The sequence below is a fragment of the Empidonax traillii genome, unplaced genomic scaffold (assembly GCF_003031625.1).
Source record: "Empidonax traillii isolate 1590-97213 ecotype Southwest subspecies unplaced genomic scaffold, ASM303162v1 scaffold10:size5872457, whole genome shotgun sequence".
In the NCBI taxonomy this organism is placed as follows: Eukaryota; Metazoa; Chordata; class Aves; order Passeriformes; family Tyrannidae; genus Empidonax; species Empidonax traillii.
Window position 1 is genome coordinate 423,285 of NW_020955203.1, and position 15,475 is coordinate 438,759.

The 15,475-nt window shown below is 38.0% G+C and overlaps 1 protein-coding gene across 4 annotated transcripts in view; it reads left to right on the forward strand.

Annotated features, from left to right (window-relative positions):
- Positions 1-15,475, forward strand: part of KIAA1328 (KIAA1328 ortholog) — a 172,043-nt gene that overhangs the window by 135,759 nt on the left and 20,809 nt on the right. For all 4 annotated transcript variants that reach the window (XM_027885210.1, XM_027885217.1, XM_027885227.1 and 1 more), the window contains 2 exons: positions 1,141-1,325; positions 6,960-7,068. In XM_027885210.1, the coding sequence (XP_027741011.1) occupies positions 1,141-1,325; positions 6,960-7,068 (294 nt within the window). The remainder of the gene's footprint in view (positions 1-1,140; positions 1,326-6,959; positions 7,069-15,475) is intronic.

Consider the following 15,475-nt stretch of genomic DNA (forward strand, 5'->3'; position numbering starts at 1 on the left):
GCTCCACAAAGCTGTATCCCAAACTCAGTGACAGCCAATGCAGAAGATACTTTTTTATGGTTTTAATTTCTTTTTATAACGGGGCTTTTTATGATTGGGGCTGATGATGTGTACATGTTGGGAATCCTCATTTAAACCAGTAGTTGTTTCCCAGAGAACAGAATTTGAAAGCAGTAGGTTGTCTTTACTGAGAGAAAGATGGGTCTCCATAGCCTCGTGTCTGCCCAGAGTGTCTTGAGATTGCTTTGTCTGCAGAGACTGAAGTCATGTTTCCTCCCTATCACCAAATTTGCCTCTTGGCTCTATCCAAGCAGTGCTTACAGTCTTGTGCTGAAGTTCATATAGAACTATAATGGTTCTGGTTAACATTCTCTTTTCTTACTTCACTTGAAGTGCTGCACTTGCTGCACCAAATGCTCTCCCACCAGTTTGCTTGCACATTCTCTATCCTCTTTAAAAGTACCTCTGTTCATTCATCTCACCTCTTTGTCTCCCCTCCTCTCATCCATTTTCTTCTTAAATGAACTTGTCACCATCCCTGGAGGCCTTTAAAAAATGTGTAGATGTGGCATTTAGGGACATGGTTTAGTGGTGGCCTTGGCAGTGCTGCTTTACAGTTGAACTCGATGATCTCAAAGGTCTTTTCCAATGTGAATGATTCTGTGATTCTGTGATCTTTCCTTTTGCAAACTGCAATTTCAGATGTCTCTTCACATAGTCTTCTCTGTTTCCCCTTGATTCCAGCAGAGTGAGTGTTTTTTAAACTACTCTTTCTTAATGTTTGTGGTCCATTGTGCTGGAGAGAGTACTTTGCATGTCTTCATCTGACTTGTTCTGTCCTAACCATTTGAGAAATCCAGGACCTAATGCTTTAGGCAATGTGCCCAATGCTACAAAACTCCAAATACAAGTGTCAGAGTGCTGCTGGCTGCAGCTAACCAAAAACTTCTGATAAAGTGGGTTGGTAACTCTTCAAGCCTTAGGCATCCTGCTTTCAGAAATGATAAATGGATTCACAACAAGAGCTCAACAGCAGCATGGTGTTTATGCTTCTGGAGAGTGAAAGTAGGGTAGAGGGCTGGGTGCAGCATTAGTGGGCTTAATGCATCATGTAATAGCTTGATCTTTCTTTCCTCCCAGAGTCCCGATGTTGAAACATGAAGATTATTTACTGAGGACACCTCCAGTGAGCAAGAACTCCAGAACACCAGGGAGCAGTCATGGGAGTGGTTCGGGAAAGAAAATGGTTGGGTTTGGTGCAAACATGGAAGGTGGGCAAACCCTTCTGATGCAGACCAGGAGGGAAGGCACCCAGTCCAGGAAAGGTAAGGAGAAGCAGTACTGCATTGCAGGTTTTGTGAGTGCAGTTGGTGGCATTTGGAAGTTATGCATATGTGTGTTCAGGAGTGTTTTCAGTAAGATGCACAATTGAAGGGAGAGGATTGCAGGTTGTTTAAAACAACCTAAGAGAAGGTAGCTACATTTAAAGCAATAAAAAACATTTCAAATAACAAGTGGTGATCTTGGCTGCTGTTCCTGATGAAAAGATAAAAATAGCCCTTTAGTCTCAAAAAGCTACTTCAACGATTTATTATTTTATTTCCCAGAAGTGCAGTGGGGTTTGCTCTTTAAATGTAATCCTCTTTGCATTCTTTTCCTCCTCAAGTCATGACTTCTCCATCACAACCTGCTATTTTGCCACACAAGGGATATCTGTATTGCTAGAACCTGTCCTGCCCTTAGCTTAGTACCTCCCCTTAAGGAGCAGAGGAGCAGAGTCTTTCTTAGGAAGAGAAAAGGTTGGGAACAAAAGCTGCTTGGATGTTTCACCGCTGAGCCTTGAACATAATCCTTGGTTCAATTATGAACCAGCTTTTTTTTATTTTTTTTATTTTATTTTAACTTGTCAACCAGTTTGCTGTATATGTCAGCATAAAAATAAAGAAAATGGCAAAATGAGAAGAAATGTGGTGCAGTTCTCAAAGGAACAAATAACTTGTGTTATTGGTTAAGACCGTACCAACATTAAAAAGCAGTCCCTGTGAAGAAACTTTCAAAAGGGTATCATCAGCCAGGACCCAAACAGTGGCTGAGGTTAATCTCTTCCAAGGCACAGCTACAAAAGTTGGAAGCCTGTAAAGGGCTTGTGTCCAAAAAAATCAATTTCTAATTTGAAACAAAATCATTTTTGACTAACAGGGGTTCAGGACCCATTACTTTTGCTGTATAGTCTGCTGACATTTCACACTTTCTGTTGTGCACAATGAATCCTAATAGTCATTTTATAACATTGCTACACCAATCAATTTAAGCAAGAGAAAGCCGTTACAATTCTGCAAAGTTTCAGGGGCAATTTTCACTGATGGTTTTCTTTTATGTTTTTTTTCACCTATCTTTTTTTTTCCCCTTCTCTTTTCCTCTTCCTTCTGTCCCCCTCCTTCTCAGTACTGTAGTGATGAAATTGAGATTTTTCACATCTGGCTGATGGGTTTTGTTCCTTGGATGGGGATAGTCCCCAAAACGTAATTTATTTGCCATAGATCCAGGGGGAAAAAAAAAATCCAACTTGGCATCTTCTTCATTCATTCATTTCATTTTGTAGTACTTAGGAGAAGTTACAAGCTACATCTGGCTATTTCTCGTAGCAACTGAGCTGCACCTATGCTGATTTAGTGATTGTAGCGGTCAGCATGATCCCTGAGGATGGTGGGTATCTTTTGCATACACTTACTGGGTTTGCTGGCTTTGAAGATGTAGAGCTGTGTGGCAAAATTTGACTTATAAATATTGGCACTTGCTGTGATACGAGATAAAGTTCAGAGGAATGCTTTCAAGCTGTGGAACAACCTCAGGTCTATTACTGATTTGAATGGTTGTTTATCACAAGGCAAATTACCTGGCACTAATCACTGAAGTTGAAATCTTCTGTATTTTACTACCTTTCTAACTGGCTTCCTTCTGTTATATGATTTGGACTCCTTTAGCAAACATACACACATACTTGTTAAGTGTTTTTTTTCCATCTTGGGGGAATCATCACGACCCAGTGTCAAGATTTTTAATTCTAGATAGCCTGGACGCTGTCCTTGCTTTTGCTGGATATTCCCATCTGCTGCTGACCAGGGATTTCTGCTTCAGTGCAGTGTGGGAAAGGGGAATGAAGTCAACAAGGTGACATCTTGAGGCATGAAAGTTGGTTTATTTAGTCACACCCCTTAAGGTGTCCTTTTAGTCAAAACACAGCAGTGCTGGATACTGTATACAGAAACATGTTCAACTGAAAATTTCGTGATAGTTGTTAGTTGTTGACCTACTGACCTATTTTTTTCATGCCATGATCGTTCTGATCTGCTTGAATTACATGTTCTTCAAGATGATGACTCTCTCCAAGAACACCTTAGTGCAGTACCAGTGCTGGTATGGGACTTTGGGCTCACTATATTATCTTGTTATACCACTGGGAATGGTGACTGTATTAAGGGAACGGTACAGTCATGGTAATGTCCCTCCAGAGCAACATAGCCACTTGTGTCAGGTGTAAAATTATTAATTGTGAAACTGTTCCCATCCTGGAATGGTGGAAGGCTTTCCTGCCCACAGGACTGCTCATTTTCTGTGAGTATAGTGAGTTTGGAAAGGGTGATTTCCTGAAACGCTCACTTTTCCTTTCTCCCTGAAGATGTTTAGTAATGGGGAGAAGAGTACCGTTAACCTGGCCCCATCACCTCATGGAGTGGAAAGGGTCACTTCTGCTCTTTTTCAGGGTAGAAACTTACTGGAACAACTTAAGTAATCAGTTTTTATTCCCTCACTGTTGATTTTTGTCTCCTATTTCTGTTTGCTCCTTAATTTTTTTTCCTGTGCTTTAGCAGGTGTTTGTCAAACTTTTTTAGTTTCACCAGCAAAACTTTAGCAGTTGAAGCAATCCTGAAGACTTAGATCCTTTTAGCAGTAAATTGCTTTTATTGGTGTCACCACCAGCTATGTCAAAATGTACTAAAATCTAACAACTTGTCCAGTTAAAAAGGACTGGAGTACAGAAATGTGTGCTTCCTTTCCTTTCTGCTTTGGAAAATTTCTCTTTAGGGGTGGGAAACTTAAACTAGAATTTACCCATTGCACTCTGCAATACTGGGCACTTTCCTACGTGTCTGTTTAAAGTAGTCCTCTTTACCCCCTTCCTGAAATACTTCTGCATTGGAACAAAAGAAAGAACTATATTTCCCTTTGTGTCTATGTTGGGCATAATGTATGCTTGGTGTTGTGCAGCATGCACAGCTTTCCTTTCCATATGTAAAAGAAAGAGCCAGAGAAGAAGAATTATTTTAGCTCATTTTAGCCCTGTACTTTTCCAGGGGCTGATTTTTCTGTATAATGTTTATTTTTCAGTAGTTTTTCTAACATAGCTTCTTAGGGATTCAGGATCTGGCACTTCTTCCCTTGAGGGAAGACTCTTCCCTACAATCGAATAGAGCAATTAGTTAATATTAGCGAAGTGCTTTGAAGATGTGAAGTACTATATAAATGTTAAGTCTTATGAATATTACTATTATTCAAGTCATAAAGATTTCTTTTATGATTATCAACCTAGATTTCCCTTTGCTTACTTTCATCCCATTGCTGCTTGAACCAACCTCAGCCATATTTCTTCATTCTTAGTGTTTACACTTTCAAAATATAGACTGCTATATTTTCCCACTTTAGTAATGTTTTAGTTGTCTGTTTCTCAGGCAGAAATATACAACTATTTGAGTTGTCTCAAACGATTCTTTAATCTGCTTTAAATCAGTCTTGTACCAAGTTAGCCAAATTGAAAATAGTATTCTTAACATTACCATTTAGAAGACATCTATAATTGCTTTGGGGGTAGCTTGCCTTGCAAGCTTATTTCTAGTTTGTTTTTTACTATTATTTGCTACTCAAGGTTCTTTCCATCGGTGTCAAATTATCACACGATGTAAGAGCTTTTTCTTTTTTCCAAGGGTAAATGTGTCTATTCTTTTTCCCTGTTTCTTACTCCTTTAGATCATCTGCAATGTCTCCAGTCTCATACCATCTTCCAACACCTGCAAATCTAATTAATTTGCTGTCATTTGTATCACCCTAGTTCTCTATGACTTTTCATAAATAATTACCAGTCACTTCATAAATTCATTAACTAATTCCCTTTAGCCCTGAAATATATATCCTTCAGACTAAAGACTTTGTATCTTTTTTTTTTCCCCCTGATAGTTTTTTTTCATCAGCTTTATATAGGCAGGTATTATACATCAACAGGGTCTTCATTATCTTCTACTTGCCAATTTTCTTTTCCTTTATTTTTTTCTCCCAGTACATTTTAAAATTATTAGTAGCTTGGACATTTTTGGGATCATTATTGATTTAATCATCTTTGTATATTCACTTGTTTTTTGGCATGTCTTTTCCCTCAATCGACTTGCATGCTTTTATCAAGATGTATTTTTAAACTTTTTTTGTTTAGATATGCACTTATTTGGGTTTTCTTGCTACCCTTGTTTTTTCTCTGTGCAGCTTAACAGCCTCAATATATTCCTACTTAGTTTCTTTTCTTGTTTTCTGTTTCTAGCCCTGGTAATATTTTCAAACTTGGGTCTTTGAACAGTCCCCCTGAGTCTGTGTTGGCCACTTCTGAGTCCATATATTTTCTTTTTCGCAGACATACATCTCGTTTGCTATGAATGTAGTATGTTGACAGTGTGCCAGCCTTTTCTCGTATTAGGAATTGAATAGATTCTCCCATGTTCACCAGGTTTTTATTACTTTAGTATTAGTTTCTTAAAATCCAGCTGCCTCATTCCACCGTCATGTGAAATTATTTCTAAATATCTCTTATTTGATCATAAAGCCAAAAGTCTAAGCGAGAGGCTTCCAGTCTTTATGTTCATACCCGCTCTTCTCATCATGGATTGGCACACTATCAAGTTACCAGGGACACACAATCAGCATATATCCCCATGATATTTGCTAGAGTTCCTTCACTGATAATTAACTCTTTGCTAGGTGAGATTTTTTTCACTGCATGATACTGAAGCGCAATTCATTATAGCAGAGTGGTAAGAACCCATTTTTTTATTAACCTTCCTAAAGTGCACCTTAAAACATATGGGTTTACTAAATTTTGTGTATTTGTATAAATCTTAAATCAGGGCAGTATTTTAAATAAACTTAATCCCTTGGACATCTGTAAATTTTGCGCTGATGCTGGAATTACAGCCTTGTGTTGCTTCATGTTTCAGCATGGATGATAGATAATGTTGCTGTTCACAGAGCTGAGAAATATTTAGTCATGACAGAATTACATAAAGAGCTAAACACTGGTTTGACTTTAATTTTTGCTGATACTTGTGGTTTTTCCTATACTAACTGTTTAGTTAAATGATGTTGGTTGCACAGAACTAATTAGGCTAGATTAAAAAAGCCCAAACCCACAGGCTTTTGTGTAGTAGATCAGATTACTCCTAATTTTCATATTGCCTTTACCTCTCTGCTATTTGTGTAACTAAATCCTATCTATTTGGAGAGGAGAATAAAGAATGGAGTATCAGTTTTGTTTTATTGAAAGCAAAATACTGTTATACTTACACTTGGAGAAATAACATAGCACGTCTTGGGAAGCTGCATCTGTGAAACAAGCTGAATCCTGTGGATGACTGTAAGAGATGATAACAGTGCAAGTCTGTCAAACTTTGGGCAGTAAGATGGAGGCTGTAGTGTGTGCTTTATTCTACAGATTTGATCCTATCTGGTCCTGAAATGGATGCTGTGCACAGTACTGTCCACTGATGAGTTCTCTGATTGCAATTTCTCTGTATATGTCTGGCACTCCAGAAAGGTTTCAACTTTCAGTCCCAGTGTTCTGTAATAATGCAGAATCATGAGGCATCTATCCCAAAATTAATAGCCTCTGATGTCTGGCTTGTCTTCACTTCATTCCACAGGGACAACTTCGGGACCTAGGAATGATGCAGCCACATCTCTTGGGTTGATGGGCAGCAACAAAGCGCTTGCAACCACAGCCGTATCACCGATCCAGCATGACACTTCACGGTAAGCTGCTGGGTAATCTCTGGTTTAAGATTCTGCAAACACAACCATCAAATTCTCCTAGATGTAGGGAAGTGGCTGAATTTCTGTAATGTTTCATGTTCGCACTAGCTGGATGATATAAACTAAAACCTGCCGTATCCTTTTGACATTTATAGCAAGCCTTAAGTTGCTTTTTAGAATAAGAAAAGCAGGAATATGCCAAGTTCTAACATTTTAATTTTACTTAGATTTTGAACAGAAAGTATTTTGTGTTTCAAGTCCTGACACATTAAATGCCTTTGTAAATAATCTGAATGGACACTGTTAACCCTGTTAGGTTTTACATCCACGTGAATATTTTAATCCCTCTGTGTTTGCCTGCCTCTTCCCCCAATCCCATATTTTATCAAATGGCATTTCTTTTAAAACGTTTTGTATGAGAGTTATTTTATGTTTAATGACAAGCAACAAAATTACATTAAGTCAGCAGTTCCTGATTATACTATATATCTGCACTAAATGCAGTGGAAAAGCAGCATTATAGCTTCTGCTCCAATGAGAAAACTGAAAGCAGCATTGTTGTTACGCTTATGAGTCTGAAAACAACTTGCCTTCTTTAGGCAGGATTACATCTCTAGTGGTAAATGCCTAGAAGAACAGCACACAATCCCTGCTTTTCTTTGTCATATCCCATGTTTTCTCATAATAAAGCCTTCAGTTAAGCAACAAAATAAATGCAGATTGAAATATGAATTTGCAGTATTTTACACCACTAGTTAGGTAACTGTGCAGTGGCATAACAAGAATGTGCAGCTGTTCATAAGAAGAGTTAAATGTTTCTTGGAGGATGAGAGGGCTAGAGTCAGATTTAATCTTCTCTTGGCCCAGTGGACTAGGAAAATGTATGCTTGATATCATCCCTGTATTCTTGGCAGCAGCTGGCAGTTTATTTCTATCTTCTGAGAGAACTTGCAATATATAATAGGTGAAAAACCACTATCAATATTGACAAAATTGTGCTTACTTGCTATGGAAACACTTTTTTTTTCTTCTTCTGATGGGAGGGTTGATAATTCTAGGAAGATTTAAAAACTGAGTTGGATTAGGCTCTGTTTCCCACAAGTAGCTATATGTTTAAACTAACAGAAACCACAAGATTGCCTAAGCATTTCTCTTAAAAGCAAGGGTTACCTTTGCAAGCCAATCATAGCAGATAAAGTGTGTGTAAAGATAGCGCTTGATGCTGTCTAATAGTGCTAAGTTGAGATTCCATTCAAGCACTGAGAAGTAGATATAATTATTCACATCATACGACAACTGCTTAGAAAAAGGAATTTTATTCAAGAGGATTGATGATCTATTCTTTTCCACAGAGGGGAGTAAAATATTTGTTGAAATATGCTGTTAGAAATCATACCAGGTAAAGTGATCAGTAAAAGGAGTCTGATTAGCTGTCATCCTTAAAGGATTATTTTACCAGTTGATGACAAATTTTGAAAAATCCTGTATTTCTGGAGTGCTTTCTCCTATACTTCCTCACTTGCTTTCCCTCCGTTGGTGCTGTAGCTATAATTGACCATAAGCAGCCATGTTGTGCTTTCCCTTACTCATGGCCTTCTCTAATTGAAAATGGTAAATGGACAAGTATTTCTGGGGAGACCTAAAGCTGATTCTATCCTTCATCAAAAAACCTGCTTGGGCAGCAGGTTAGTCTCAATTTATCACGGAATGGTTATAAGCTTAGACTGCAGGTTTAACTAACTAAATTAATCAATATTGAGAATTATTGCTGCTTTTGTGCCACTAAAGTTAGGGTTTGTCAGCATGTTCATTATGATCTGTGATTTGGGGGGGTTAACAGCTTAACCACAACAGTTGGCATGGATCTGAAACTTGCAACACAAAGCCCTAGCCTAAGAGCAAATTTATTTATTCAGCAGTACATGTAAACCTAATTACTTTTGACTGTTTAAATTTATAGGACTAGATTCAACTCATGTTTGTGCCAGCTTTAACTAGCACAAACCCTGGCACCAGGCAGCAGCAGCAATGGAAAGCCTGCCAGGGAGAAGGTGTTGGAAAGCGGCAGAAGCTCCCTGGCAGCGTGAGGCATCAGGGTGCTAGCACAGCTTCTGGGAAGGGCTGGCTGGATAAGCAGGCATGGCAGGTAGAAGATGTGTTGGCGTGATAGCCTGTCTTGGCAGGGCTCAACTAGAGGCTTCAGTGTGTTACAGCTACCTCCTGCTTGAGGAAGAACTGCTGCAGTCCTACATTCTTCTCTGTCTCGGGATGAATCATGTCTGCAGCAAGAAATAAGTATCCCTAGACGGTAAATGTGAACCTTGAGAGCCCTAGTGGTAGACCTTTAGAAGGACCAGACTTGAAAAATGAACGCGCACAAGGTGATTTCAGTGATATCTCTGAAAGAAAAAAGAAACCCAACCTTACTTTATGTGGCATCCAGAAATGGGCTAATAGTGAATTTACCTGCCCATCATGCTTCTATGTCACTGCCTGTCAATGCCTTCCCTAATAGAGCCAAGCTGAAAGTTTGGCTACTCAGTGTTCTTAAGCCAAGTGTCTACACCTGCGTGGAGCCCTTGAAATTATGTTCACAGCAGGTCTGGAAAGCTTTTCTACTCCATGTGCTTATTTGTCTAGACCAAAGCCAGTACATTTGGGGAAAAAGAAATCACAGGTGAAGTTAGGGCTGGGCAAATTTGGAAGAGTAAGTTTGTTCTTTACCCCTAAAGCATAGTTATTCTGATTGTCTTAAACATTCCCTTTTTGGTGACCAGGAACATCTTTCTCGTAACTGGTGTTTGCCTAGAAGAAAGACTCTGGATTTTTGCTTTTGAGCTGGAGGGGCAGTGGAAAGGGGAAGCAGTGGCATATTGATGCTTTCATTTAGTAATGAAGAAGTTTTTACATAATCTAGATCTTAGCTATAATCAGGTACTGATTTCAGCAAAACAAGTGTTGTGCTGCACACAGAAGCAAAACCTTTCTAAATTAAAGTATTCAGCTACTTTTGAAAAAAAAAATTACAAATTGTACATTCTGAAAGACCATTTAATTTGATTACAGCCCTGTTGCAATTGTCAGGCTCTCCCCACGCAGAAACCGTTGTAGTGTTGAGTTTGGCAGAATAAGTTCTATAACACTGCGGATAATCAAGCACTTAAAAAGACACAGGCAAAGGTTGTTCTGCTCACCATGGAAACAGATAATTCTCCTGTAGCATTTTTCACTCTGGACATCAAAGAAGGGAGTTTAAGAACAGTTAGGTAAATTAAGGGATTGAGTGATAGTCTGGGATTTCAGCATTAAGCATGTGTTTTGTTGTTGCAGTTTCAAATCAAAGCTTTAATGCTTGCTGAATGCATTGTCTTTGAGTGAAGTTTCTTGTAGCCATTAAAATAAGTGATTTAGAAGTTCTTGCAATACAAATGCTATATTTGAGCTGTATTATTATCTGTTAGACTACAGTGGCCTGTTGGAGTTTTCATAAACAGATTGTATTGTGTAAATTTGTGTTAAGGGACATTTTAAAAACAAAACTATTTACCCAGTTGCCCAGCACATCTCAGGTGAATGTGTATTCAGGGACTTTTAAGCAAATTAATATCTGATGTAAAATATAATGTGCAGAGTTGTATACTTAATAATGCACACTGGAATAGTCTAGAGTAGATCTGTTATGCTGAGTGTTAGGAAATATGACAGTGATGAGATTTAAGCTTTTGCCTTACTTAGGTGGTAGTTGCTTTTCAGATCTGTGCATATTGGATGCTTAAATATGGATATTGACTTAAGACGATCTATGAGGTTCCTTCTGCTGTAGACTCCAAGCAAGCACTGACAAAGAAATAGAATTATTTTTTCCCCCTTAGGATCAGACACCGTTCAAGATTCAAAGGGAGCAGGAAACTTTAATTCCAGATTTAACTTAGGAACATTTAAAGAGATTAAAAGTGTGTTTGGAGCAGGGTGGTGAGTTAGTTTCTGAACATGGTAGGAGACGCAAATTTTGCCTACTCTCTGAGACAGCCAGCAGCTCAAAAAGTCCAATGTAGTTCCATATGCAAGTGATAAAACCAGACATTGGCAAATTAATCTCTCTTATTCACAGTGTAGGTTGTTAATTGTTCTCTCTGCTGGCTGTCGATATAATGTGAAATTTTCATTCCCCATTCAAGATGGAAAAAGTTGTGGCTGAAAATGTTAACATTTGCATTTTTATTTGTTGATTTATTTAAAGGACAGCCTCTCTTACAGCAATCCATCACTCAGTGACACCCCAAATATGAATAATGTATTGTAGACTTGCGGTTACAATGTGTAATAAGTGCCAGAGACAGTAGAAGAATGTTAACTATGTTGCAAATGTAATATTTATCGACTCTTAGTTTATTGCTTTCGAGGTTCAATAATACTGACCATAGGACATTAATATCACTTATCTTGATTTTAGTTGGGCACCTCTGTATGTAGAAATAACCCATCTATCTCATACTTACAAAATAAATGTGAATTTTACAGCGCTTTATAAGAAGCGCATTGTTGGTTTCTTGGCTTAATGCTCACAGTTCTCCTTTCCTGCCTTCTCATTTACTTATGTCTTGACACTGATCCCACTCCAGTTGTCTGACCCAGGTGGTGAACACCTCAGCACTCTTCTAGAGGCTGCATTTTCATCTTGTGCCTTAGATAGGATTTGGACCAAGTCTCTGTTCCTGTTAAAGACCAGTGTGACAAGAGGCTAGTTAGGTAGTTTTCCAGTGCTTTTGTCTGAAAAAGACAATGTCTGAGAGGCTAAAACAGAGATAACTACTTTTTTAGAAAGACATAGTAAATCTAAATCATCCGTCTTTGAGGATCATGGATATCAGACATAAAAGTGTTTAATTAGGTCAGCATTTGTTACAGACATGGCATTTATTTACAGACAAATTTTTGCTCAATGAATGGAAATATGTTAGAGCAACTTGGGAAGATTGGTATTTAAAATTCAGTGGTTCTGAGAACCAAAATTTTATTGATAACCTGCATAAGGAAAGAGTTTGCAATAAGACTGTGCTAACTTAGAAAATCCTTCGGTAGCAATTATTCTTGTCTTTAGTAGTTGCTCCAGAGTTCTACTTTGGAAGCTGATACCGACTGGGCAAACACTACTCCTTATCTACCCAGTTCGGTTACAACCACTAAAAGCTTTTGAAGTCTCAGGAGTGAAATGCAGATGTGAACCCAGGACTGGGATCTAAACCAAATTTAACAATGGGAGCTTTCAAGCCTGTGTTGAAATCAGATTTCACCTGTGAAGCCTGGCTCTTGGGAAACCTGGAATTGGGTTCAGCCATGAAAATGATAAGCCTTGATTATATTTCGTGTTGTAGACATCAAGTAAATTTTGAAGTGACATTCTGTATTTACATCTGAGGTTATCAAATTTAACACATCATTGGCTTCTTTCCTTACTGTGTGTAACAGGAACACCTATTTGTGTCAAAGCAGCCTACCTAATAGCTTCTTTGCAGTAACAGTTTCGGTGTGTCCATTGCTGACAAAGAAAATCATATTGGGAAATTCTGATTTGCAGTGCAAAAGGATTAATGTTAATTGCCAACTGTTGGCTGTAATTGTCACCCTCATTAAAATGCAGAATTATGTATTTCTTAGTTATAAATAACCCTTCTAATTGTACTTGATGTATGCCAGTTTAATCAAAAAGTACACTTGCAAACAAGCAGATATTTGCATTAATCTAGGACTGGATCTTTGAGTCTTTTTTGATCGTCTTTTATTCCAAACTTTGACTAGTTGGGGGAGGTCTATTACAGCTACATATCCTTTGCACATTTTTTTTTTTTTTTTTTTAGCTCTGTGGATCTGACAGGATTTTGTATTAAAATGAGGGAAAATGTCTTCTGGGAATGTTCAGTGAAACAGAAAACGTGTCAGTTTTGAAGTAGTTGGCAAGGTTTCCATCATTCAGTGGTATGACAATAACTTGATTGTAGTTTGAAAGTAATAGTAAGCAAAGGAAAATAGAGTGCAAATCATATTATGAAACTGACTTAACTCTTTACATAATTTTCATTGTTATCTTAATTACTTTTTTTACAGTTTTTTCTCCATGTGCATTTGTATGTTCTTAAATACTATGTTAAATTTTAAGTGAATATTGGTTCATTGCATGTTATTTCTGTTTGCATTTGTAATCACAGCTATGAAAACTTAGCCTCAAAATATTTTCAGGTTCCTTCTGTTCCTTGCTCTACTCCTTTGTCAAAAAAATTGATTTAACTGTATTTTTTTTTTACTCCACTGATACATTGAGGGCTCTGCATTTTACTTTTAAACATTGTCTTAGAATTAATGTAATGGCAATTTCTACAGAGCTTGGCAAATTAAGATCAGTCTTGGTTTCTGTCTTCATGGTTCTCTAAGCAACTCTTCTGCTCCTAGGGCTGTGGTAATTTCTGTTCTCCTATTTCATAGGCTTTTTCTCTTGGTTTTTTGGAGGTGATTTTTTTTGGTGGTTTTTTTGTTTGGTTGTTTTTTTTTTGTTTGTTTGTTTGTTTGTTTTTGTTTTTTTTTTTTCTTTTGAGGTGGGAGGAATTGGTGAATAATACATGCATTGTACTCTAAGAAGGCTTTATCCTTAAAGACATTCTGCCGTATTTCTACCACGTTGCTTATGTTTTAATATACCCCCCTTTTCTTCTCTCCATCACCTGCCTGGGTTTTTCAGGCTGTAAACTCTTTAGGGCAGGATCCAGCCACGGTACCTCTCCGTGGTTGGTTGGTCCATGTAATAACAATGATTAACTGTGATGATAGTATAGTTAGGGTGGAATTCATCTTGCTTATCTTGAGACAACTGAGCTAGTTATCCTTAGCTCCTTTTATGGTCAGTGATTTGTTTTAGAATCAGCTAAATATCCTTTTGGTGATACCTGTCATCCTGCGAGCTGTAAAATAATCCTGGAGGAATGGGCACTGATACCTTATCCCTTTTGTAGCTGAATATGTGGAACTAAAAATAAGTTCTTTGTCATCTGTATTTTCTTTATGGATTGGAGGCAAATGCAGTGTTAACCTATGTGCTGCATGGTCAGTGCCCTGATCATTAATATACTTTTAACGCTCACATTATAAATCAAAGGGCTTAGATATCAAAGATATGAAGCCCCCACTCTGGGAGAGGGAGTTTGTATGCATGATTGTGAACATACAGCATCTTCCTCAGCAGTAGCATGTGAGCTTGTGACGTGATAAAGTGTTTAATAAAAATCGTGGTGATGGAAGTTTGACTGCTTTGGGGAGTCCTTTTTAGAAGTGCCATGGCCCAGTGGTGCCCTGTAGCTCGAGTGCAGGTGACCATGGTGCTGCAGTGTTTCTGAGGTCTGAGTAGGACCTTGCTCCAGTCATGTCCCATCTCTGCTGGATAAACGTACTGTGCATCAGGAGAGGTCTCAGCAGGCAGACACAGCTCTGTGTTCTCAGTTATTTCCAGCTGATGAGTTGCCTAGTTAAAAAATATATTTGTGCCTCTCTTGTCACTTAAGGCCAGTAACCAGTACTTTATACTACCTTATTTGCTCTGTTTCCAGTTTTTAATGCTCTTTTTTAACCCTTTGTGATATTCTAGTTCTCTGCTTCAGTAAAGACACCCAGCTTTTGTTCATGCTACTATGAATAGCATGGTGTCAGCATCAAATGTTTCTTCCTTATTTGTCCTTTCTCTAGGCTGCTTATGAATGCATTAAAGAATTGAGACCCTAACAGATTTCTGTGATGCTCCACTGGTGACCTCTCTGGTCACTTTATAGCAGAACTAATTTTAATGTTTTATCTTAATTTCCTGAGTGTTAACCAGTTATCTATCCATTAATGGATTTTTCTCTTTGTTATGACAACTTTTAAGTCTTTGGTAATAGATTGGCTGGAGGGCTTTTGGAACTCCAGGTAGACTATTTAAACTGTATTTTCTTTTTCAGATGCAAAATAATCTTACAAATCTTGTAAAGGTCCCCAGTGAATGAAGACTTAATATGAAGTCTCTGCTAATATGTCGAGTTTGTTGTTTCTTTATTAGAATTTCTGTCAATCTGCTTGTTCTAAACATTAGACCTCTTCATTTGTAGATTTCTGCATCTTTCCAGATCGCTTAAAAAGAACCCTGTGTTTGCCCCAGAACTGAAGCAGTTTTAGGCTATTAGTTACACACTACAGTTCAGCTGTTTCATACCTGAGCTCCTTCAGAAGTCTGAGCAAGTACCAGCTGATTCCAGCAATTTATTATTGTTCATTCATCTCGACTTGTTCTGTAATTTATTTGCATGACATTTCAACTTTGAAAGGTCTTCTACCGTGTCTTCTGTAGCTTCAGAACCTTCGTAAGTTCCTGCATGGTGAATATATG